General features: G+C 41.9%; 1 protein-coding gene across 4 annotated transcripts in view; it reads left to right on the forward strand.

Annotated features, from left to right (window-relative positions):
• Nucleotides 1-26,097, forward strand: part of SVIL (supervillin) — a 232,971-nt gene that overhangs the window by 42,231 nt on the left and 164,643 nt on the right. For 2 of the 4 annotated variants that reach the window (XM_057498342.1, XM_057498343.1), the window contains exons 2-3: nucleotides 304-393; nucleotides 21,416-21,516. Coding sequence is in view for 1 of the 4 variants with exons in the window: in XM_057498341.1 (XP_057354324.1) it covers nucleotides 3,950-3,965 (16 nt within the window). In the remaining 3 variants the exon portion in view is untranslated. Of the gene's footprint in view, nucleotides 1-303; nucleotides 394-3,934; nucleotides 3,966-21,415; nucleotides 21,517-26,097 lie in introns of those variants that run through there. The other 2 variants (XM_057498344.1, XM_057498341.1) reach the window with 2 other exon arrangements.

Below are 26,097 nucleotides of genomic sequence, written 5' to 3' on the forward strand. Positions count from 1 at the left end.
AAATGTGGGGTCCTTGGTTGTTTGCAGTAGCTAATGGCAAATGTTTCACATTAAGTCAGGTTAAACTGGATTCCATCATGACTTAAATTATCACATAGAAAGACACTATAGAGAATCATACAAATTGTGCATCAGCTTCCAGTTCTCCTGTGCAAGGTCATATGGGAATGAGGGATATTGATAAAGTAGGATGTAGTCCGATATTTTCAGAGGTGAACTTAAAAGCATACTGACTTATTCCGTCTCACATAATCTCAGCTTTGGAAGTTACATCCCATAATCTAAAATTTTCTTTCCCCCCAGATTTTAGCTACGTTGGAGACTGGTTTTTTAACACTAAGGAAGAAGCCCATGAAGGAATGGTGAATTGAGTTTCGAGTAACACGATAAAAGGTAATTATATTTTTTTATGGCCTTTGTTTTTATTCCAAGCTTATAACACACAGATCTATACTTGTGTAGTTTCTCTTCATTATCTCATCCTATATCTTGAAGTGCTGTTAGTCATTTGTTCTACTAGGTCTCATTGTCGTCTCAGAAGTGAAATCTCCCAAGTGGAACCTGTCATCACTTCTTCCCAAACTAGTTCCCCTTTCTGTTGCTCCCACCTCTATTAGGGGCAAACATTTATCTGGGCTTTGAACATGTTTTCTTGGATCCTTTATTTTCTCTATGACTCTTCACATAAGTTTTCTGAAGCGATTTCTCTGCAGTGGACATGGTGGCCACATTTTCTCCATGTGGCTGCACATACCCTCACCCAGGCCTTCAAAGGCTTCTGATCTTACCCACCTTATCCAGCCCCCCTCATCCAGCTTGTCCATCTCACTGGTCCATATCAATGAAAGGTAATTATTGATGATTTAAGAATGTGTTTACAGTACTATTGTGGAGATCAGCTGCAATAGCAGAGAAAAACTGGGAATTTGGGGTGTTTTCTCCCTTAAAAAAAAACCCGGTACTGTTCTGGTTTTAGTTATGTGACCTTTTTTTTTTTAAACTAAGCATATTCTTTGTAAATACACTTTGCCAGGCAGGTGTACCCGTGGACTAAGGTGTGACCCAGCTAAGCAGAGTAGTCCTTTGCTTACCACATCCCTGGTCATGTCTCCCATGCCTGTGTTGCATGACAGCCCCACATTTAGAGAATGACTGTTAGATTTTCTAAGAAATATCTTACAGAAAGGTAGGGACTAATTTTAATTATGCATGAATTTGATAAAACTTCATTAGCTGCCTTACTCCCTTCCCTGGCCCCAGCTCACTGAATTCCCAGGGCATCTGATGGCCTCGCCTTGACAGAGCAGTTCCTCCTTCAGCCGCGCTCCAAGGGCAGCTCCCTTGCTCACAGCCACCTAACCCTGTGGCTGGCTGCCCTCTCCAGTCAGCATTCCTCAGATGGATGCCCACACTTTCCCCCTTTCCCAGAACTCTCAGCCAAACCTCAGGTTCACCGTTGGCTCACTCACTGATTCCCAAAAGATTTTCTTCGCAAAATGTGTTCACACTATTTTGTTCTAAGGTACAGTCACAATTCCTTCTCACCAATTCTCAGAGTATCAATTTATTTTTCCCCCTTCTCCAAATTGTTTTGCTTAATGATTGTACTTGTAGTTAAAAAGAAACCATATTTAAATTGATACTGATCTGCCTTTTTAGCCATATCAGTCTAGGGCCAGTGGGCTGAGGATATAAATGTAAGCACCAGGAGAAGTTTAAAAACGTCTGTCTAATCAACAGGTTGCCTCATCTCCAGGAAGATCTCCATTGACGGAGATATTTCTGTAGAAACCGCATACCTGCCTGAGGTCAGAATGGGAGCTTGACTGACCTGGGAAGAAGGGTTTCTAGGGCCATTCCAATAAAAAAAAAAAAATTCTACAGTTTCTCAATTGATAGTCATAAGGAAACAAAGTATTTTGCTCCTATTTCCTCCTCAAGACTCCTTTATTCCTGCAAGAGGTATTTCTTCTCCCTTCCTTCTAACTGCAGCATTATTTTGTCCTTACCTTGTCATTGGTTTGGTTCCTTTTATTAATTATCTGTGGAGAAGTTGTCTCCTTACCCATTACTGGAATATTCCCCATGAGGCAAAGGATCTCATTCTGTTTTGTTTGCTACTTTACAAGTACCTCAAGTGGTGTCTGGTACATAGCAGATGCTGGGTCCACATTTGCTTAGTGAGGTAAAAAACGCATCTCCCTGACTGAGAGCTCCTTGGGGGCAGGAGCAGTGGCTTCACCCGTGACCTTCTCGCTGGGCTGCCTTCGCTGGCCAGTGGTCTGTGGGCTGTGATAACCCATGCTTGGCCCCTTTCTCAGCAGGCTGGGGAGGGGGTGCATTGTGTCATCACTGTTTTGTTTAAGCTGATAGGTGAAGCTATCTGGCACTGAAGGCATAAGAGATCCTCCCCAAGATGCTGATGAATGACACATGGGAGGAAAGCAAAAGCCAAGAACTTGCACCGCCATCCACCCAAGACTCCTGCTTGTTGTTTCACCAGCCCCTCCCAGGAAGCCTCTGCTGGGCTGCGGGCTGGGGTGGGGAGCAGGAAGGGAGTGTGCTGGTTGTCACAACTGAGTCTTCCCTCTGGTCAGGTCTGAGGAAGTGTGGGTGAGTCACATAGATGCAGGAGGTCTGTCGCCAGAGGGTTGGGGTGGCCCTGTCCAAGCAGCCCTGCTTCTGTTTGAACAAATGAGCACAAAGGAGCTTTACTGCCATGTGCATAATCTGATTTAGAGCAGGTAATAAGTCTGGCTGATGGAAGAATCCAGTCCAGTTCTGATACCTAATAATGTCTTTGAGTAGTTGCCCCAAGGGTAAGTTTTGGATTTTGACTTTCTCTTTCCCTGGTGATCATGAGGAGGTGGGAGGTAGGCAGATGTTTCCAGAACCTTGATGCTAAGTGGATTTGTCTAGACAGGAAATTTTAGCTACCACTGGACTTGAAGGCATGGTAATAGTTGCCTTTTGGTAAGCTGATAAATAATGTTGAGGCAGTCATGAGGTACCAGTTTAATGAAACTATGGCTTGGGCTTGCTGTCCTCTTGTCTGTGTGTCTCTCTGTTGCTCTCCCATGCATACGCACACCATTCTGACTGTAGAAACTGTCATGCCTTCGCATGTCAGGCTCTGCTGAGATAGCCAGTCTCTGTTGTCATTGCAAGTCTTTGTGAAGCTGCCATTCCATGTCTCATAATTGCTGCCAGCTTACTTTCCTTGTTCTTGTACACATGCCCTAAGTCTGTCTTTCCAGCCTGCCCTCTTTTGTCCAGGCTCTTCTGTCCACCAGAGTTCCCTTCTCGCCATGCTGTCCCCTGCCCAGTTTTACTACAATCCTATTCCTCATCCTGCCTGACCCCCACAGGCGACTCCCCTGGTGGCAGCCCAGCAGAGCGCTCTGCTTTCTTTGGGCCCTCGCTTTCTGCAGCCCCCCAATAGCTCTCAGGAGCTGAGTCCAGCTAATCACGCCCTGGCATGCTGGCCCCATCAGGAGCTTCATCTGCAGCCACCTTCTCCCTCCTCCCTCTTGCCCTGCCATTCTTGATCTCGCATGGAGCTGTCACTGTTCTGAAGTGCGTGGTGCGCTTGTTATTGTCTAAATCTCTGGCTGTAGCCTCAGGGTTGGCATGTGAGAGTCCTCAGCCTGACACAGAGGGCCCTTGTGATGTGGGCTTCCAGCCTCCGCCTCATGCCATGTCCCAGTCGGCCTTCGGAAAGTGCCAGGCTCAGCCTTAAACTTATGGCCCTGCACATGTGTCCCTTCTGTCTAGAACACCTTTCCCTCCTTCTTGATGGGCTGAACCTGAACCTGACTGACCTAAAGATACCACGCACGGGCCTCCTCCAAGAAGCCAGCCGCGTCAGGTGCGCCTTCTGGAGAAGGAGGCCTTCTGGGACCTCTGGACAAAAGTCATATTAAAGCACTTGCAAGACTGTGTGTTTTTGATGCTGATCTCCTCAGGTAAGGGACTTATATAAAGGTGGGACTGGGTCCCTGGCCTCTTGCACTGCAAAAAACATGTAGATGTTCAGATGTCTGGCTTTCTTTCTTTTTTTTTAATTAATTAATTAATTTTGTTGTCATTAATCTACAATTACATGAAGAATATTATGTTTACTAGGGTCCCCCCTTCACCAAGTCCCCCCCACAAACCCCATTACAGTACTGTCCATCAGCGTAGTAAGATGCTGTAGAATTACTACTTGTCTTCTCTGTGTTGCACAGCCCTCCCAGTGCCCCCCCCCAACATTATACATGCTAATCGTAATGCCCCCTTTCTTTTTCCCCATCCTTATCCCTCCCTTCCCTCCCTTTCTCCCCAGTCCCTTTCCCTTTGGTAACTGTTAGTCCATTCTTAGGCTCTATGATTCTGCTGCTGTTTTGTTCCATTGCCATTGCAGGCTTTAGATTCATGGTTGCCAAAGGTTCAAGGTTAGCTTCTTTAGTATCTTACTGTCTAACTTAACTCACTTATTGAGCTATTTTAGACACTGTCTGGTCATTCTTTATTTTTCTCCCTTCTTATTCCTCCTCCTCCATTCTTTATATGTTGGTTATTTTATTCTGTGCTGTTTTGTGCTTCCTTTAATGCTTTTGTGGGTAGTTGATTTTATTTTTTGCCTTTAGTTAGTATTTGGTTGGTCTGCTTTCTTTGCTGTGATTTTATTTTCTCTGGTGACATCTATTTAGTTTTAGAAGTGCTCCCATCTAGAGCAGTCCCTCTAAAATACCCTGTAGAGGTGGTTTGTGGGAGGCAAATTCCCTCAACTTTTGCTTGTCTGGGAATTGTTTAATCCCTCCTTCATATTTAAATGATAGTCGTGCTGGATACAGTATTCTTGGTTCAAGGCCCTTCTCTTTCATTGCATTAAGTATATCATGCCATTCTCTTCTGGCCTGTAAGGTTTCTATTGAGAAGTCTGATGATAGCCTGATGGGTTTTCCTTTGTAGGTGACCTTTTTCCTCTCTCTAGCTGCCTTTAAAACTCTGTCCTTGTTCTTGATCTTTGCCATTTTTATTATTATGTGTCTTGGTGTTGTCCTCCTTGGATCCTTTCTGTTGGGAGTTCTGTACACTTCCATGGTCTGATCGATTATTTCCTCCCCCAGTTTGGGGAAGTTTTCAGCAATTATTTCTTCAAATACTCTTTCTATTCCTTTTTCTCTCCTTCTTCTGGTACCCCTATAATGTGGATATTGTTCCTTTTGGATTGGTCACACAGTTCTCTTAATATTGTTTCATTCCTGAAGATCCTTTTATCTCTCTCTGCATCAGCTTCTATGCGTTCCTGTTCTCTGGTTTCTATTCCGTCATTGGCCTCTTGCATCTTATCCATTCTGTTTATAAATCCTTCCAGAGATTGTTTCATTTCTGTAATCTCCCTCCGAACATCTGTAATCTCCCTCCAGACTTCATCCCTTAGCTCTTGCATATTTCTCTGCATCTCCATCAGCGTGGCTATGAGCTTTATTTTTAATTCTTTTTCAGGAAGACTGGTTAGGTCTATCTCCTTCTCAGGGTTTGCCTCTGTGATCTTGGTCTGTATCAATTTCTTCTGCCTTTTCATGGCGATAGATATATTTGTGGGGAGCTGGCGCATGTGTTGGGTAAGAGAAAGTCCCTTCTTGCCGGTTTGTGGCCTTCCTCTCCTGGGAGAACAGTGGCCTCTAGCGGCTTGTGCTGGGCAGCTGCGTGCAGATGAGGCTTCTGATCTTGCCCAGCCGCTATGGAGTTTATTCAGCTCTGCAGTTGCTGTGGGCGTGGCCGGCCTCAGGCTACTGCTCCAATATGGCGGAGATGCTTCAGAGGGGCAACAGGTGGGAGGCTGTTTATCGCGGTGAGGGGCCTCCAAGCTGCTCTGCGGGGGTTCGGGCACCCAGAGCTCCCTGAGGTTCACAGCTGTTGGGCTAAGTGTCCCAGGGTGCTTCTGTCCAGCTGTGGGGTCCTTGTCCCTTTAAGACCTTCAAAAAGCACTCTCTTTTCTTTGTCCCGGGTGTGCCGGCTGCGGGGACCCACTCACAGGTCTTACTGTCTTGTTTCCCTAGTATCCAGCACCCCACGCATGCACTGTGTCTGCACTCTGGTGCGGATGGCTAGGGCTGGCTATTTAGCAGTCCTGGGCTCCCTCTCTCTCCCCGCTCCGACTCCTCTCCTCCCACCCGGAGCTGGGGGGAGGGGAGCTCGGGTCCCGCTGGGCCAGGGCTTGTATCTTACCCCTTTGCGAGGCGCTGGGTTCTTGCAGGTGTGGGTATGGTCTGGATGTTGTCCTGTGTCTTCTGGTCTCTCTTTTAGAATTAGTTGTATTTGTTGTATTTTCAAAAATGTATTTGGTTTTGGGAGGAGATTTCTGCTGCTCTACTCACGCCGCCATCTTGGTTCTCTCAGATGTCTGGCTTTCTGATCATTCATCCTTAGACCTTCCAACCTACACTCAATGCTCTTTGTTTTAGGTTGTTTTTCTACTAAAGTATTTCATAAGAAGTTCCATCTGATGCAGAGGGAATGGAGCATATAGAGACTCAGGCTGCCACTTTTTCTTAAAACATGGCTTCAATGGCTTGATCAGCTGCTCCTATTCTCACAAGGATGTGTATTCACCATGACGTTGGAGAATTTAGTAAATGTTAGTGGAGCAGGATAATCCTCCATTGCTTACAAACAGCCATAAATGCAGATGTTATTCAGTTTTGTACATGAGCTGCTGCAGGAGAACCACTGCAGGAGTTGGACATGCATTGAGCTCTACCACCTCTCACGGTCCCTTCGTCTCAGGAGAAGCAAAGGGCAAGGAAGACAGAAGTGGTTCGATATTCACTGAACTCTTGAAGCTCTTACTATGTGTAGTTATTGCTGTTTGGACAAAAGCTTGTTCTTCATCCTTCAAGTTAGTTGGCTCCACTGTGCTGGACACAGCTCCTCTAGGGAACAGTGTGCTAACTTTACCTCTGACAGCGACTGTCATTCACAAAGGGCTCCTGCAGGATTCTAGACCTGCTAGAATCTTTTGGTTCTTCACAGAAGGCCGACTCTGGCTTCACTCCTGGAGTCTGTCCTAGGGCAAAGACTAATGGCTTTCTAGTGATGATTCCCTGTGTCTCAGAAGCATTGCATCACCCAAAGATGGAGGGGGCCCAGGCAGGACGGAGTGTGTGATGGCTTCTTGCTTGTACATTTGGGGGTTCTCTGGGTTGCAGGTAGAACACTGAGAAATGATGAATGTGGAACGCATCTAACATGAATGTGCAGCTGACAGAGTTCAACTGAGTACCAAGAACAGCGCTTGATGGCAAAGGCAGTTCCTGTCCCTCTGCCTTCATGGGATTTGGATGGCTGACCATAAGTAGCCAGTGGATCTATGTCCCAGGTGTTGTTTTAGTGGCACTAACAGCACTCGGGGCTGGATAGGGCTTTCCCGATAGAATTTTTCTTTGATTTGGGGATATTGCCATGCACAGCAGAACAAGGAGCAAGAGCCTGGTAGCATTACTTGGGGTGGAAAGTGAGCTCATCTTTCAGAAGACACCTGTATTCCCAGGCCAGGGGTGGCAGCTGCACTAAGGGGAACGAAGGAAGAGGGAGAATTTGTGGAATGGGATATTGTGGGTCTCGGACACTCACATAGACACTCACTGAGTCTAAATTAAATTTTTTAACTTTGAAACTTTCAGAATGATCACAATTAAACAGCAATTATTATTAAGCGCCCAGTTGATCAGCATATTATATAAATCTTTGTTTTGAAATGTTCCTAATTTAAGCACTTTCTAGTCTGGTGGACAGAAGGGTTCAGATGACCTAGGAGGAATGTTTGTACAAGTGGCCAGGGCTGATTTTGAGTACATGCTTTCAATACCCCAGGGTCACAACTATGTGCCAAGAAGGAAAGTGACTTGGAAAACCTGCTCCATGCAGTCGAATGGGTGTTGCATTCTAGGCGAATGCCAGCTGAAAGGGAGCCCTATGTGGGGCCAGAGGCTGTTGTCAAAAACAGAAGAGCTGGCTCTAATTCCACCAAGCCAGTCCATCTGGTGTCCCAAGAGCCAGCTGCTCCATCCCCCAAGGTGATGTCGAGGGCTCAGAATGACCTGCCTTGCCTTCTGGAGCCAGCTACCCAACACCACTTACCTTTGAGGAGAGTACATCTCTACAAGACTCTGTGTATTCCCAGAAACATGTCTTATTTTACTGTCGTAGACAAAAATGGTTTAGTTTTTGCTTAGCTGACTAGTATTTACTAAGTGTCTGTGTTTAGCAGGTTAGACAGTCTTTGCTCTTGAGTTTTTATCGTACACATGCACATCTACACACACACACTCCCTTATTCTTTGAACTTTAAAAACAGATGAATGGATGATCACATATATGTTTAGGTAACTACGAAGAAACCCAGCAGCAGGACACAGATGAATATACATTTTCTGTGACTGACACATCTTTGTGCAGTATTTGGGCCAGGGTCTTTATCAGTCACTGGAATAGAAGGATGGGACACAGGGTGTGGCTTTCCATCATTTGGAAAGAGAGCAGGTGGGAGAAAAGTCATTCGATTTATTATTAAAACAATTGGGTGTGGATAGAACGTGTTCTGATGAATAAGATACGGCAACTTCCTACCTTCCTGGAAGAACAGAAGCACTGTGCTCCTGTGGGGGCGCTAGGGGCCTGCATGGGTGGGAGCAGCACCCTAGCTAGTGGAAAGACTGATTTCGAGTAGTCGAGCCAGCCTCTGTCACAGCTGTTCAGCTTTGCTGGTGTAGCATGGAAACAGCCATAGGTAACATGGAAAGGAATGAGCATGGCTGTGTCCCAATAAAACTTTGTGGCACAATATAATAGTCAGTGGGCTAGCTCTGGCCTATGGGCTGCAGTGTGCTGCTGACCCCTGTTCTAAATGGCAATTATAGCTACCATTGTGTTTTCCAATATTTCTGGAGAACTATTCCAGGTTCCATACTGGGCCATACATGTGACTTGGGCTCACTGACCTGCTTACTACAAAGAAATGTGTGTTAGGAGGAATCATGGCTCCCTGAAGCATCACGGTTCATATGCTGATCCCTGGATGCTGTGACTATGTTAGGTTATGTGGCAAATAGGACCTAAGGTCACTAGTCCACTGAGCTTGAGAGGGGGAGAGTATCCAGGGTGATCCAGGCGGGTCCAGGTGGTCATGGCGGTCCCCTGGAGTGCAAGAGGGAGACAGAGTCGCTGTCAGAGTGATGCCTTGTGATGAAGTCCACACTGACTGAGCTGCTCAGAAGGTGGAGGAGGGGCTGTGAGCCAGGGAAGACAGGCCACTTCTAGGAGCTGGGAAAGGCAAGGAAATAGATTCCCGCCCCCTACCCCCCACCCCCACACACACAGAGCCTCCAGAGGGATGCAGCATGGCCAATGCCTTGGTTCTTGCCCAGTGAGACTCATTTCAGGCTTCTGACCTCCAGACGCTCAGATAATCAGTTTGTATTTTTTTTAAGCCACCAAGTATATAGTAATTTGTTGTAGCAGCACAGGAAACAATCCAGTATGGAAACCTGCCTCTATTTTGGAAGCACAAGACCTCTTTGTTATTTATGGAATATAATATAATGGAAAATTTGGGGGACATAAATAACTCAAGACTCTTGTTAAAATCAATTTTAAAAGCTCTCTAAGCTCATTTATTTTACTGGATAAGGGCAGGAACTTTACTTCTTCACTATTTTATCCTCACTGCCTGACTCATTTATTTTTAAATGAATGATTCTCTTTTAACTAAATCCATGAAGAACCAAAATAACTATAGTTTTGAAGTAATTATTTTATGCTAAAATGAATCACTAATATTAGAAATCTTACATTCAGGTCTTATTATAGACAAAGAATATCATACTTTATATTGTCATTCAAAGAATGAGAGGCTTGGGTAGGGATGTTGTTTTTTAAGTTGTTGAGTTTAAACAAGAATGATTATTTCCTCCTTGGGTTCTAGGAACTTCTTTGTACCCCCGTGGTTGGAGTTTTAACTTGCCCTTTCAATAAAACTGCTGTAAGTAGCAAGTTGTAACCTGAAATTGGTGACCAAAAAAAACCAAAAAGTGTTCATTATTTGTGAAACTCCATGTAGGAAGCTTGGTATTATTTACTAATATATTATTAATGTTCTTGGCATGACATCTTTTAAAATTAAGGATATTTCTGGTGTTGATTTCCTATTTTTTTGCTTATCTCTGGAAAAATCTTTGCTGGGGACTTGCTGTGTTCCAGGCCCTGGGAAACAAAAGTAAATAAGATATGACACTTACTTCAGAGAAACCCACATTCTATATGGGAAGAAAGACAAGTGTTTATATAATGAGAATACAGGATGGCCAGTGTTAAAATAATATGTGGTGCCAAAAGCAGGGAACTTCCAACTCAGCAGGGAGAATACAGCAGAGGAGAGGAGGGGCATTTGGACCAAGTACCAAAGGGCCAAGAGGAACCTGGCAAGTAGAAGAGGACATATATTATTGCCTACTGAATTTCAGGTTCTGTGCTAGGCACTTTTATTTGTAACTTGTCATTTAATTTTTACCCTGAGGAAAATGGTATTCCAGAGAAGTAACTCCAACACCACACAGAGTGGGGTTTCCAATCATCGTTTTAGAAGTCATTGGTTTTAAAGCAGAGGTGGGCACACTTTTTCTGTAAAGGATCAGATAGTAAATATTTCAGGTTTTATGGGCCAAACAGTCTCTGTCACAACTATTCAACTATGTTTTTGTTGTAGCATGTAAACAGCTATATATAATAGGGAAATATGCATGGCTGTGTGCCAATAAAACTTTATTGATGAAAACATTTGGTGCGCCAGATGTGGCTCATGGGCTACAGTTTGCTAACCCCTGTTCCAAAATGGTAGTTATAGCTATCATTGTGTTTTCTAATATTTCTGGAGAAGGAGCTTATAGGTTTCTTTAGCCTCTCAAGTGACTCAGTGAAAGTTGCAGAATGTGTTAGACAATCTCACCAAAAAATGATAGCAGACTGGATTAATAATAAAGGTTCAGACTAACCTAATTTTCTAACATTTCACATCATCATGGTTAATACTTAACAGACCTCTGAGAATCCAGATATAGTACATCTTTAGATCATTATAGATGAGTGCAAAGAAAACCACACTAATTCAGTCTTGGCAGAGGATTTTGACATTGCACAGGTGTGTGTGTATTTTAACGCTGAGATTAAAAAAAAAAAAGGATTTGTCTGAGACCATTGGGAAGGAGTAGGTAAATATCTAAAGGAATGACCTGAGAGAAGCCTAGAGTGTAAAGCCTCAGTGCCACTGTTTTCTGGAAAAAGGCAGAGACATCTGGTTAGTGTAATGAGGAGCTGTGTGAGAGGAAGTCCTAAGTCCGCATTATGTAAGCAGAATACATCTTGACATCTTAAAGCAAGAAGTTATAAAAATCTGTCTTTAATAGCAGATACTTTGGGAAAATTCACTAAATTCAAAGATTTGAATTTAGAGCAAAACACTGAATTGTTTGAGAATATTTATCTTTCCAAGAATATATCCTAAGAGATATAGTGTGGTAGGAAAACACCTGGAAAGCCATTAAAGTATTTCAAAGGTGTTTCCAAAAGGAAACACTGAAGCCATTTAAGATACCTGTCTCCAGCCCTATGTGACTAAAAGATTGTTCTCTCGGCTCATGATTGGGAGTTGGATAAGGATGGTTACTTTGGGGAGCTAATTTCTTTTGAGTAAAACTTTTAAAAAATCAAAAGCAGATGAGTTTTATAAGATGGTTTCAAGTTTGTCTGGTTCTAACTGGATTGAAACATTTTCTCATCAATAGGGATAGATTAAAAGTAATGTGTATGACTCTTGTCCCCAAGGTCCCTGTGCTTGACATCACCAAATGTGTTAATTTGATTCCCCATCAGGCTCTGTGCTGTGGCTCTAAGGTTCAGTTGAAGGAAGGAAGGAGGAAACAATGGAAAATATGGGAGTTGATATCTTCCTGGAAGACATTGTACATGTTAGCAGGCTAGTTATTCCAATCAAAACAACTTAAGCTTTTCCTTGTGTTTTAGATCCTGAGCACGAATCTTGTCTTGGATAAAACATGTGATTTTGGGATTGCGCAAAGTCCCATAATGTGAATGCTGAGCTTTGCTGATCCTCCTGCTATTGCATCTCACTCTGATTTGCAGGGATCAAATTGATTCTTTTGTGCACTTGTATTGTTTCTGGCCTCTTTCTAGGTTAGATGCAGCTTCACAGAACTCAGAGCTTCCTCAACACAGAAATATTAGAGCAGCTGAGAAAATAATCTGTGAAGCAGATAAATGCTTTGATGTGGATTATGTCTCACAAACAGTGTTTATATAAAAGGCTTTAATGTGTAAACCGATTAAAGAATCTCATAATTTGACTTCTCTTTCCCATCAAACAAAGCTCATTTATGAAGCAAATAAAGAATATCCATATTCTGCAATCTTGCTGATAATCTTTTCTTTTAGCAAGGGTTAAATAAAGAGGATCTTCAAAGCATAGTTTGTGTATTTGACAAAGCTTTGAAGTTTTTATAGACTGGAAGTCTTTGTTTCCTGGAAAGATCACTAATGAAGTACATAGTTTGCTACAGAAATCTGTTTCTTAGTTGTCTATAGTTAATAACCTAATCAGGGGGGATGTTATTGTAAGATAAAATTAACATCTAAAATGGTCCTGACTCAACTATTATGATGTAAAACTTTTGAAGTCTTAGGTATAATGTTACTTGGGTCAAGGTAACCTTTTCTTTATCTTATTCACCTAAACCCCTGATAGCAATATAATAGACATTTTCCATCCCCTCGGATGGCTGCTGTCCAGTATGGACCTAATCTGTGCCATCTCAGCGTCTTGCATCTCAGTCAAAGACACCATGACGCACTCCATTGCCCACCAGCCACTTCTCATCTCCTCCACTATCACCACCCAGCCTATGGCTTACCGTCTCCCCCTGGGTGGCTGTGGTGGCCTCCTGTAAAGTTCCCTGCTGCTTCTTGTCCACTTCCCCATCTACCTACCCCCAAAGTCTATTTTCCTCAGAACAATTAGAGTGATTCTTTAAAACTAAATCAAGGTCATGTCACTCCCTTAGCCATACTCAACAGTGGCTTCTGGTAACTTCACATAAAACCCAAAGTCCTTTAGCAGAGGGACTGTATGATCTGTACCCGGCTCTCTCTGACCAGAATTCCTATTGGCTCCCCATGTACTCCTCCTTTCTCTCACTCCGCTCTAGACACACTGGCCACCTTGTGCCCCTTGGGCATACCAGACACACTCCCTTCTCAAGACTTGAGAATTTGTATTTGTTCTTCTTTCCTCTACCGGAGCACCCTGTCTCCACATGTGTGTAACTCTGGGGAGAAAATCCAGGGCAAAATACCTTTGAAACCGAAATCAGGCAAAGGGAGAAATAAAGTGGCAGAAACCCATTTATTTCTTACAAGCAGTTGTCCCACGTCTTTCTCGACCAGGCTTCAGAAGAGAGAGCTTCACCCAACCTCTCTGGCAGATAAGCCCTCCCTTGCCCTTGTAATTACCTACTGATACAGAGAGGGACTACTTCTCTCCACTCCTTTGAAACACCTACTGATATGGAGATACACTAAGGCCAGGAGAGAGATTCTGGAAATACTGCAATTTTACCCACAATATGTACCAGCTTTCTTCCCCAGTTCCTCCAGGTCTCTGCTCAACTATTGCCTACTCAGAGATTCCTGACCACTTTCTGTACAGTCAGAGCCTCCCTCATTCACTTACTGTGCTTTTCCTTCCCCGCTCATAACTGGCATTCGGTTTGTTATTGATTGATTGGTTTGTTTATTTGTTCATTCATTTATTTATAATTTGTCTATCACTCTCAAGAGAATTGGAGCTCCAAAATAGGGATTTTCGTTTATCATTGTACCTTTCCTGCCTAGCACACATAGGCAATCAAGACATATCTGCTGTTGCACTGAATGAAGGAAAGAACCAGAATCTTTCACATTGTTCTTGGTCTGCATAGGTAGACCAAATCAGTGCAGCTCTGCTGTTCAAGTGATGGTTTTGATTTTCCTACCCTACTAAAAGTTTTTATTTCAACAGTCAAGGTTTATCTTGAATTTATTTCTTGCCTAAAAATTTTAGCAATAACCTTGGTTTACCTTTGATGTAGTTCAACATAGGGTTCATGTAATGAACTTCTCAGTGACTTAATTAATGGTTTACAGTGGTGACCTGTGTAGAAGACAGCCTTTGGAGTCTTAGATGCTTACTTTCTCAGTGATTAGCATGAGGATAAAGAGGCACAGACTCAAGTCTATTTTTAATATAGGAGAGTTTCCAAAATTATCTAAAGACTCAGAGGTTGCTTTAAGCAACTTTGTATAACTAAAGAAGCTTCTTCCTCAAAAAATGAGAAACCAATAATCTTCCTGTAAATACTGTATGAGAAGAAATTGGGGGTGGGAGTCAGTAGAGGAAGTTGGATAGGTGGTTTATAGAACCTTGTAGGAGATAACAGCTCCATTCCATGAGTTAATTTGTTGGTATAGTTGCTATGAGCTGCTTTTAAAAACTCAGATTTATTGATAATATAATTTATATATAGTAAAATTCACTTTTTAAAATTGTACAGCCATGAGTTTTGGTAAGTATGTTATAGTCATGTAACCATCATAACCAAAATATAAATTTTCATCACCTTAAAATGTCCATCATGCTTCTTTGTTATCAATCCCTCCGTTCAGTTCTGACCCCAGCAACTAATCTGTCTGCTACCCTTTTCTCTTTTCTGAAATGTCATATACATGGAGTCACACAGTATATAGCTTTTGGACCTGGTTCCTTTCACTTAGCTTAGTGCCCTTGAGATTCACCTGTGTGTTATATGTTATCCATAGGTTGGTGCTTTTATTGCTGAGTCGTATTCCATTTTATGGATATAGGGTTTTGCTTCACCAGTTGAAGGACATTCAAGCTGTTTACAATTTTTGGTGATTGTGACCAGAACTCCCATAACATTCATGTATTGGTTGTTATGGGAACGTGTTTTCATTTCTCTTGATTAAATATGTAGGAGTGGGGTTGCTGAGCATAACGGTAAGTATATGTTGGCTTCACAAAAAACTGCCAACTGATTTTCAAAGGGGCTGCACCATTTTCTGTTCCCACCAATAAGGTATGAGAATGTCATAGGCTACTTTTTAGTCCTTAAGTACTAATGCGCAGAGTGGGTTTCCTCCTTGAAGAGAAATCTCAGGATTTATCTCATCCTTCCTCCCCTCTTCTACCCCAATTTTGTATTCCTGTCTCTTGGACCTTAAAATTACTTTTATTTAAAAGTCTTTCAACCCCTCACTGTTGCCTGAGTTTCTTTTTTCCTTCTCTGCATTCCAAGGTAGATACTAAGTTCACACGTCTGTTTGATTTGGTTGCAGTAAACCAAATTAAACCGGTCAGTGGTGCCACCTTTTACCTTTTTCCTGGATGCTGCCATATAGTGGCCATCTCTCCCAAACCCTGACCTGGCTTTCCCATTTGGGACCTGTGGTTTGTGGGGGCCCAGTAAGTTGCCTCTGTGTTTTAAGGATGCCGCCTCAGTGCTGGAGCAAGTGTTCCTGGAGACCAGTGAGCATGTACACAACCAGCAAGCAGGCCGTCGATACTCGCTCAAGGCCGGGGAAGGCCTGCCCATGTGTGCACTGTGGCTTTGACACAGTGCCACTTCACTCATGCACTTCAGACCTATCATAGGGGGTGAAGGAATTTATCTTCTAAGCATTGTCTGCAGACTAAATCATGTCTCAAATTGCACTATCACTTTAAATGTTTCTAAGGGCTGTGACTTCTAAAATGTAAATCTGTGAGACACGTTACTGAGTTCACAGTAACCTTTCGACACTCTTACTAAACAAACAACTGCTGGCATGGTCTGGACACAAGAAAATTTGTACATTAAAAAAGGGCTCTTCATACTTGAAGGTCTTGAATCATACCTCTGTAACCTACACCCAGAGGATGTTACTTAAGGATGGGAGTAAGCTGTTGAGAGTGACCCAGAGTCAGTCAGGACCCATTACCTCCTTATCTGTCACGAGGGTTGATAGGCAGAGTATAGGGAGAGCGAAGTCCAGCCTCGGTCACATGCAGCTTGCATATCAATAGGTTTTTTATCTGATGTTACTCTCTTAGGAAAAATAAAACAAAACCTATCATAATAATCTTATTTTCCTGAAAGTATGCACATATGGAGTCAATAGAGAGTGACAGAAAGTATTTGTCTAAAGGTGCTAAATTGCGCGGATCCACAGTAAGTGCCTAGGGGTCCAAGGAGGGGACATGATACTATGGTTGCTCTGAGCCCATGAGGTCCATGGGGGAGCCCCTCATTCGCCTCTGACAGAGGAAACAATGAGGGCTCCATTCTCTGAAATGTCTCAGTTCTGTTTCTATTGTGGCGGCCATACATCTTGAGTGCCTCCTGGCACTGCCTGCTAAAAAAAAGTACTTATGTGGTAGTTTTCAGACTTGTGCAAGTCTAAGGACACTTGGAGAAAGTCATGGTTCTCTTTGGGGCACACTGTGAAATGTTGGGATGCTGCATTCAGTTTTTCTGTTTTACAAGTCAGCACATAATGTATTTTGTCATTATATACAAATATATATACACATATGTTTGTATATATAAACACAATATTTAATTAAGTATAAAGTTGGCTCTTACGGTATGTCTTAGTCAGTTTGGACTGTTAGAACAAAATAAAACAAAACCTATCATAGACTGGGGGTCTTAAACAACAGGCATTTATTTCTCACAGTTCTGGAGGCCGGGAAGTACAAGGCCAAGATGCTGGCTGATTTCAGTTCATGGTGAGGGCCAGCTTCCTGGTTTGCAGACAGTTGTCTTCTTTGCTGTGTCATCATGTGGGCAGAGAGCAGAGAGAAGAAGCAAGCTATCTGTGTCTTTTCTGGTAAAGGCATTAATGCCATCTGGAGGCTTCCACCCTCATGACCTATTTACCTCCCAAAGGCCCCACCTCCTGATACCGTCACACTGGGGATTAGAGCTTCAACATTATTATCTCTGGGACACAAGCGTCTGGTCCACAGCACTATATTTGGATGCAATCAAATAATATAAAATCATATTTGTAAGTACATATGCCTGTCAAATAGCAAGATGAATTTTTCTTCAATGTTTGCTGCTAATTGTTTATTCATTTTTGTAGCTACTGTTAGGCAAGTACTAGAAGACACCAAAGATTTTGAAAAAAATACCTGATGGAACTTAAAATTGAGAATTCTGCCCATTAACTTAATTTTTGCACGTATAATTCTGGATAATACCACATTCTTTGGATTTTGAAGTAGAGCATCTCCCAAGGTTTTGAAGGAGCATATTTGAAAATGCATGAGAACCTAATGCTGCCTTTTAAGAACCTATGCTGTCATGGGATGTGTGTGTGGGAAGCCTCCTCAGTCCCTAAGCCCATAAATTGGAAATGTGTCCCCGTAGGAAGGTTTCCCCAAGGACAGAAAGGTGATGGAGTTTCTGGATCTTACTGGGGAGGACTGCGATGTTTATTTTAGTTCCCTGTCCTTCGTGAGTCCCCTTGTCAGTTGCTATTTTAATGGTGAGCATCTTCCTGCAGCTGGTGGCTTGCTGACTGCCAGAGCGCCCATGGGGGAGTGAGCAGCCCTGCACCCACTAATCCCCCTGTCAGGCTTTTAGCATCTGTTTGTTGAGCACTGAAATATTAGTGTCCATGAAATACTAAAAAACATATTAATACCAGAGTTCTGCTTACAAAGACCCATAGTCTCATTTTAGAGAAAAAAATGCATATGAAATACAGGTAACTCTTGATAGAGGTAGACCTCAAAGAGGTTGTTACAGTCAAATTGTTGCTTGAAATACATTTGATATACCCTTCCTTACTGAAGACCACCATCATTGACTTAGTGAAAAATCCAGTATTTAGGAAAATATTCACTGTTCTGTGGATTATGTATCCTAATGCAAAAATATCACAAGCATAATAGTTCAGGATGACAAAATCTATGAGTTACTAGACAAATAAAATGGGCAAAGGTTAGTAAGCTTAAAATGGTCTATAACTTGTTCTTTAACCAAAACTTCTGTACCTGCTCCCTGCTTATTAAAATGAAATGAGGCATCCTTACTGTGTCACTGAGAACTGTCCTTCTTTCCGAGGTGTTGCTTTGGGCTCCGTGACCTTTGAGGGAGTCCCCCGCCCCCAGTGCCCTGCTGCACTCTCTGGCACCTTCCCAGTGCTGTCACTGATCATTTGCTCTAACCTTGGCTCCTACACATGACAGTCCAGCTGCTTGCTAATGGTTTTTCCATCACCTTGTGCGGTCCTGGATTAATGCTAGCCGAATGACAACTTGGGCACCAGTATAGCAAGTACATGTCTGAGGGGTGATAGAGTGGGGCCGTCCCTGTGCTGGTACAGACCCCTGGTGCTGTCTGTATTGTGTCATTCCAGTCAAGTACTTCTAAGAGGTTTTGTTGATTAGGAGGACATGATTTTGTTGATTAGGAGGCATTTTACTTATTTTCTAAATATTCAAATAACTATTATTATAAATTATTATTGGTGTGACTAATCCAGCTCTGGATGGTTGAGAATTTACTATAGTGGTCATTTGTAATGACATGTTTGGCATGAATTCTGGACAGAGAGTGGTCCCCAAGGAAGAATGAGCCCCTGCTCTGGGAGAAGGTGTCCGTAGTTCTGTGAAAATGTCCTGAAGAACCTTCTTTCCTTGCTCTAGGCCTCTGAGGAGAGAAGATGGGAGAATGTAGCCAGAGTAAAAGTTGGGTCTCAGGGAAGCCTCATCCTTCAGATCCATTGTGCCTGGTGGACGGGACAAGACCCTTCTAAATGCTGTGGGCCCTGGGGCACCTGATGCTGATGTAGTTAAGTAGCACGTGAGTAAGGCTGCCTGGACATGTCCCTTTACTGTGGGTACCTCCTGGCTAGCCTAAGTCTTTTGAAAACTTAAGATAAAAGTATACCTTTCTCTGGCGTATCTCCCTGCTCATGCAGTTGATTTAGAATTAGTCACAAAGTCATGTTAGAGTTTTTGCATAGGGATTAATAATCATCTGAAAGTCAAGTGAAAGCTTATTTTTGACCAGGAACAAATACTTTAGGAAGGTGAAGAGTGGAGAGACAAAATAGGGCCTTCTAGGCCTGGAGCTGCGCCCCTCTTCCTGTGGCTGGAACCATCTGGAATTTTTTCTGCTTTTATACAGATTTGACTAGTTTATTAAACATCAGCCTGTCACTTAACTTGGCCCCTTAACTGATTGTCTGCTTCTTTTCCTTTTCCCAAGTTATCTTGAGTGCATTGTAGCTCGTTTGTTGTTTTGTTTTCCTGTCAGCTACTATATTCTGAAGTTTTATTGTCAAGTAACTGAGGTGTTTGTCTTTGGGCAAACCAGTCTTTTAGAACTAAAGTGTTAAAAGTATGGGCCTTTCAGACCCTTTCTTGGTCTTTGGATTCATGATCACCACTGCAGATTTTCTTCTTTCTTGACCCACAATCGTGGAGCTCCACGGGGGTCCCCCTGCACCAAAGTGAGAACCTCTGCTCTAGTGGGATCTTGAGGGACGTGGGCCAGGACAGATGCATGAATCTGGGCAGAGAGAGGAGCTCTCTGAGAAGAGGAAAAGATGAGGATTTCCTCTCCTGCCCTTGCCTCTTGGCTGCTTTTGGTTCTCAGCCTTTTTTGTTTTTGAACAATTTTGTCTTTCCTTCCTGTATGGGTAGTTCAGAGAGTGGGTGTCCTTTTCTAAAGCAGCCAGATTCCTCCCTGGTTTCTTGTATTGAGGAGGAATCCAGGGGGAAAGAAAGGCTTAAATTGGTCTAGCCCAGTTCATAAGGCTTCAGAGCTTTTTAGTAATAAACAGATTTGTGCAGCAGGAGGGAAAATGATTTTTTTCCTCTTTGGGAACAAAAAACAGTCTACTGAAACCCAGTAGTCTGTGTTTACTGCAAACATCTTTGTGGCTCAAGTAATGAGTTTATGGCTGTCTGAATTTCACCAAGCAGTGGTGACAATAATGTTTTTCTGCTTTGTGGGAGCTTCACATGGGGTAGCACCCCGCTGCCCCTGCCTTACTACAGGATTTCTTTCTAAGTTGCCTCAGGCTGGGCTTCTGAAGATGAAACCCATTCTCTCTACAGGCGGTAAGATAGCTCTGGTGCCATGCCTCCTAGATGCCTCTGGAAACCGAGAAAGGGGGCCGGTGCTGCTCCTTAACAGCAGGTGTGGCACTGGCTGCTGGCTACTTCTGCGCCCTGAACTCTTTTCCAGGATGACCTTTCCAAAAGCTGGAACAAGGAAGTGCTGAGTAGACATTGGACAATGGGAGGAGATAGAAGAAAGTGTCTCAGTAGCCTACAACGAAAGATTTCCTAAAGCCACCTTTGTCTTAACCACTAACTACTAACCAACTAATAAACCCAGGGACTTTTCTTCTTAGCCCCAACTCTCAGGGCTGGAGCCTTGCTGGTGCTCGGAACCCCTCTCCCAGTCTGAGTCATTAGAATGCCATGTGCAGTACCATTTTGTGCATGAGAAATGAATCTATGCCCATGCAGAGCATCTCACATACAGGTTACACGCAGCTAGGAAAATCACATGGGAACATGTAATGTGCCTTAGTCTTACTCTGTTGTACTTCCAGTACAGGTGGAACTTTCCCTGGTTCCCCAGCCTTTGAGAAAAATAAATAAAATTTTCTCTGCCTCTAATTTAATGGCATAGACCAAGTTCAACCCAAGCTTTTCACTCTGGATGTCTGACACAGGTCACCAGCCTCCTAACTTCTTTATCCAGTGTTTTCTCTTTAACTGAGGAATCAGACTTCTGTCAGTTCCTCCTTGCTATGCACATTCAATTCCTTGATGAGTTCTAACCCATTCCCCCATTTTCTCAAGTCTCCCTTTGTTAAAGTCTTCTTTCCCAAAGCCCCTTATTTGAATCTGATATAAATTTGTATTTTAGAAAAGACTTATGTTTCCTCAAGGTAACTGTCATATTTAGACCAAATACACAAAATTTCAGTCACCACAGAGAAATTGGAGCTTTGGGGAACCATTTAGATAGAAATAATTTTATCCACTAATTTTAAGATGAAAAAGATGTACTTACTATTGAATATTTTTTATAAGTTTAAAAAGTTACTCTAACTACTGCCAATAATTTGTAGTCACCAATGTAAATGAATAATTGAAAGGGAAAAGCTCTTAAGCAGAAAATACTCAGAGCACTGTGTCCTGCTTTGCTCAAACATGTGGGTGTCTTATATTGTTGTTGTTTTCTTTCTTAGCTTTCAAAGTAGACATTTTTCTTTCTCCTTTTTTCAGAGGGAGTTTGAGTAGTTGACATTGAGAACTTGGAGAGCTGAGATAGGAAGATTTTAAAGTCATTCTGTATCTGAAGCCATGATTTAAATATCAGCATTATGGTAAGTATTTAGGAAAGAAATAGAATTGTTTTGTGGTTAATACATCATTGGTTTTGCCAGCATTCAGAGAATAGGTCAAAGTACATTGTGAAGGGTGAACTGGTTTGAATCACATTCAGCAAAACAGTTCTGAGAAAATTAACCTATGTCTGTGATAAGGGGCCACACACATACAGGGAGATGAGCCACTGTAATAGTTAGAAAAATCTTTACATCTCCTCAGTGGGTATGGGTGCCCTTTAGGAGCCCCAGGAGAGAAAAGGGAAACTTAATATTGCTTTTTTTTTTTTGTCCATTTGAACTGAGCTGCGACTAAGAGAGTTTTAGGGGACTCTATATTTAACTTTTTAGTTGAGAGCAGAGCCAGGAATCCTCCTCCTGAGGGCTGTGCTATCTGAACTGCCCCTCTGTGGCAGTATTTCTCAAAGTGTGTTCCCTGAAACACAGTTCCCTAGACGATTAATATAGTGAGAACAGGGGTGGAAAGATGGGTCTGTGCTCAAATAAGTTTGGAAAACATTGGATCAAAGTGAAACAGCCTTCCTTACCGAAGGATCTCAAAAATGAATGAGCCCTGTGAATCTCCATGGGCATGTGTAGCTGACAGTGTTCACTAGAGTCCTGGGGAACGCTTTTCTTGCAGGGCATCTGGAGACCAGTGTTCCATTTGTTTATTAAATATTTACTGAGTGCCAGCCATGTGTGATATTAGATGCTAAAAATACCACAGTGGGTGAGATTGGCCATACATATGTGAAGATAGTAAATAAGGCAAAAAGTAAGTAAGATCAATTATTGATAGGCACACAACAGCTGACGTTTAAGAGAAAGGTCTTGTGAGCTAGTGGGCCTGGGTTTTCATCCTGAGTCTGCCACTTACAAACTGCATGACCTTGCACAAGACACTTACCCTCTCTTTCAATTTCTACATCTGGAAAATGGTGATAATAGTATCCCCTTGGTAAGATTATTGTGAGGATTAAAATGTTGTATATGTGCTGGCAAATACTAAGCCTTAAACAGATGTTATCAAAATTTGTACTTATAATATTAATGACCAAGTATTTTGAAGGTTATATGGTAGACTGACTAGGGAAGAGATAGTAGTGGATGGGACTTTTGAATAGGATGGCCCTGGACTGCCCTGAACTGCAGACCTGTACATGAGAAACACTGAGCTATGGAGGTAGTATAGGGAGGGTATACAGAGGGAAACACAGTGCAAAAAGGTATGCCTTATGCAGAAAAAGCATTGACAAATCCAAGCACCTTTTTAAGAAAAAAAAGAAGCCTAAACAACAAACTAGGAATTGAAGGGAACTTCTTCACCCTGAAAAGGGGATCTGTGAAAAATCCACAGCTAACCCCATACTTAATCATGAAGGACTGAGTGCTTTTCCCCTGTGATCAAGAAGAAGACAAGGATGTTCACTGTCATCACTTCTATTCAGTATTGTAATGGGAATTTTAGCCAGAGGCATTAGGTAAGAATATGAAATAAGAGGCTTCTAATTGGAAAGGAAGAAGTAAAACTATCTCTATTTGCCCATGATTGGATGTGGAAAATCCTAAGGACTGCACTAAACTATTAGAACTAGTAAACAAGTTCAGAAAGGTTGCAGGATACAAGATCAATATACAAAAAAACAATTGTATTGCTATACACTTATAATAAACAATCTGAAATTAAGAAAGGAATTCCTTTTACAATAGAATGAAAAAGAATGAAATACTTAGGAATAAATATAACCAAAGAAATGTAAAACTTATGCTCTCTAAACTTCAAAACATTGTTGTAAGAAATTAAAATCTAAGTAAATGGAAAAACATTCCATGTTCATGAATCAGAAGACTTACTATTGTTAAAATGACAATACTCCCTAAATAGATCTATCAACTCCTGCAATCTCTATCAAAATCTCAGGTGCGTTCTTTGTAGAAATTGCCAAGATGACATTAAAGTTCACATAGAAATTTAAGGGACCCAGAATAGCCAAAATAATCTTTAAAAAGATCAGAATTGGAAGATTTATCCTTCTTGACTTCAAAACTACAACAATACTTGTTGTAGCTTAATACAAAGCTACAACAGAAAGTAGTGTGGTACCGGCAGAAGGATAGACATACAGATTTTTGGAATAAAATTGACAGACCAGACATAAAGACATATGGTAATTGATTTCTTACAAATGTGCTGAAACAATTAATTGAGGAATAGTCTCTTCAACAAATGATATTGGACAACAAGCAGAAGAATGAACAATATGCAAAAGAATGAAGTTGGACCCCTGTTTATGCTGAATATAAAAACTAACTCAAAATGGATCAAAGGCCTAAATGTAAGAGCTAAAACCGTAACACTCTTAGAAAACAACATGGGTATTCATCTTCATGACCTAAGATAGTCATGAAGTCATTATCTTTTTAAAGATAGAACACCAAAAACATAAGTGAAAAAAGAAAGTAGATAAATTGAACTTGAATAATATTAAAAACTTTTGTGTATCAAAAGACACAAATAGAGGATGGAAAAACCCATAGAATGGGAGAAAATGTTTGCAAACTATATATCTGATAAGGGATTTTATGTAGCATATTAAAAAAACTGTTACAACTCAATAAAAATAATGCCCAACTGAAAAATAGGCATGGACCAGAATAGACACTTCTCCAAAGAAGACAGGCAGATGGCCAATAAAGCACATGAGAAGATTCTCAACATCACCAGCCATCAAGGAAATACAAATCAGAACTCCAATGAGATACTGCTTTGTACCCACTTTGAAAGAAAGACAGTATCAAGTGTAGGTGAGGATGTGGAGAAATTGGAACTCTCATACACTGTTGGTGGAAATGCAAAATCTTTCCAATGCAGGTGCTTTGTAAAAAAGTCTGACTGTTCTTTATACAATTAAACAGAGTTAGGTTATGATGCAGCATATCCATTCATAGTGGACAAATATATGGAAACATATGTCTTATAAAAACACAAATGTTTTTGGCAGTATTATTCATTATTATCAAAGCATGGAAACAACCCAAATATTTATTAACTATGAATGGACAAATAAAATATTGTACATCCATATGATAAGATGTTCTCCAGCTATAAAAGGGAGTGGAGTACTGATACATGCTACAATATGGATGGATCTTGAAAATATGCTAAGGGAGAAAAGCCAGGCACAAAGATCATATACTGTGTAATTCCACTTACGTGAAATTTCCAGAAGAGGCAAATCTATAGAGACAGAAAGATTAATGGTTGCCTAGGACTAGAGTATTTAGGGGGAAAGTGAAAGTGACTCCTAATGGGTACTGGTTTCTTTTGGGGTGATGAAAATGCCTAAAATTGATCTGATAATAGCCACACAACTCTATGAAATTATTGAATTATATGCTTTAAATTGGTGGATTATATAGTACATGAATCGTATATTAATAAAGCTGTTGTGTCTATAAAGAAGGATGTCTTTGAGGTGTAACTGTCAGCACTTGGTGGTAGATAAGATGTAGGGAGTCAGACAAGGGAGGAATTAAGAATGATTCCTACATTTTGGCCTTGGCAACTTCTGAGAAAGAGAGGAAAGCCTGGGGGAGAAGGTTTTGTTGTGGTTTTGTTTTAATAGAGAGGGCCAGCTTTGAGAATCAAGAGTTCTGTTGTGGACTTAAATTGTGTTGGAGGTACCTATTAAATACCCAAATGGAGATTTTAGGTCAATAGCTGAATGTGAGTCTGGAACTCAGAGGAGCAATCCTAGATGGAAACCTAATTGTTGTGATAGATAAATCCATAGAAAAGAATGAAAACAGAGAAAGAGTATGTGCTACTGAGGCTCAGGAGTGGATGGAATAGAACAGCAGAACCACAAAGGCAAGAAGGATTGGCCAGCCAGGGAGAAGTAGAAGAGGGGAATCACTGAGCCCAGGTGATTTCAGGAGGCAGGGATCCACAGAGCGGGGCTGCTGGGAAGTCAGTAAGAGGAGAAACAGAAGCAAGTGTCCATTGGAATTGCCAAGATGGATGTTGTTCATGACCTTGACATAGAGTGGTCCCTTAGTGAGGACTCCAGATCAGTGGATGAAAGAGGGAATGTGAAGTGCTAGTGTGGAGATATTTAGGCAACTGTTTCTTCAGTTTTGCTGGAACCACATTCTGGTGACAAAATTCTCTAGGATCCTTGCCTCTCTGCTGAAACACTCAAGACTGGTTGATTTGAAGGCCATCCCTTCCCTAGGCGCCAGCCCCTTGGGTGTAAATCCTGCACCTGTGGAGCTGCCAACTTGTAGGTAGGTGTGGAGCAGCAAGGTAGTGCCTGGCTGGGGTCATTCTTTGTCATCAGTGAGTGTCATTCTTTGCTTTGTTCTCTGATGGCTTTGATTTTCTTCTGTTATTTTGATTGGGAGAAAGCTGACTGGAAGATTTTGTGCTTTTTTGAAGTTCAGGTATAATTGTTTAAAAATCTTCATTTGAAATCAGAATAAGGAGAAAAAGCATTCCATCCTTAAATTCAGTGAAGGTCTTTATAAAGCAAAGTCCTGGCTATACACACAATGCTACTTCACATTTCTTCAGACTTG

The sequence above is a fragment of the Manis pentadactyla genome, chromosome 3, assembly GCF_030020395.1.
Source record: "Manis pentadactyla isolate mManPen7 chromosome 3, mManPen7.hap1, whole genome shotgun sequence".
Lineage (NCBI taxonomy): Eukaryota > Metazoa > Chordata > Mammalia > Pholidota > Manidae > Manis > Manis pentadactyla.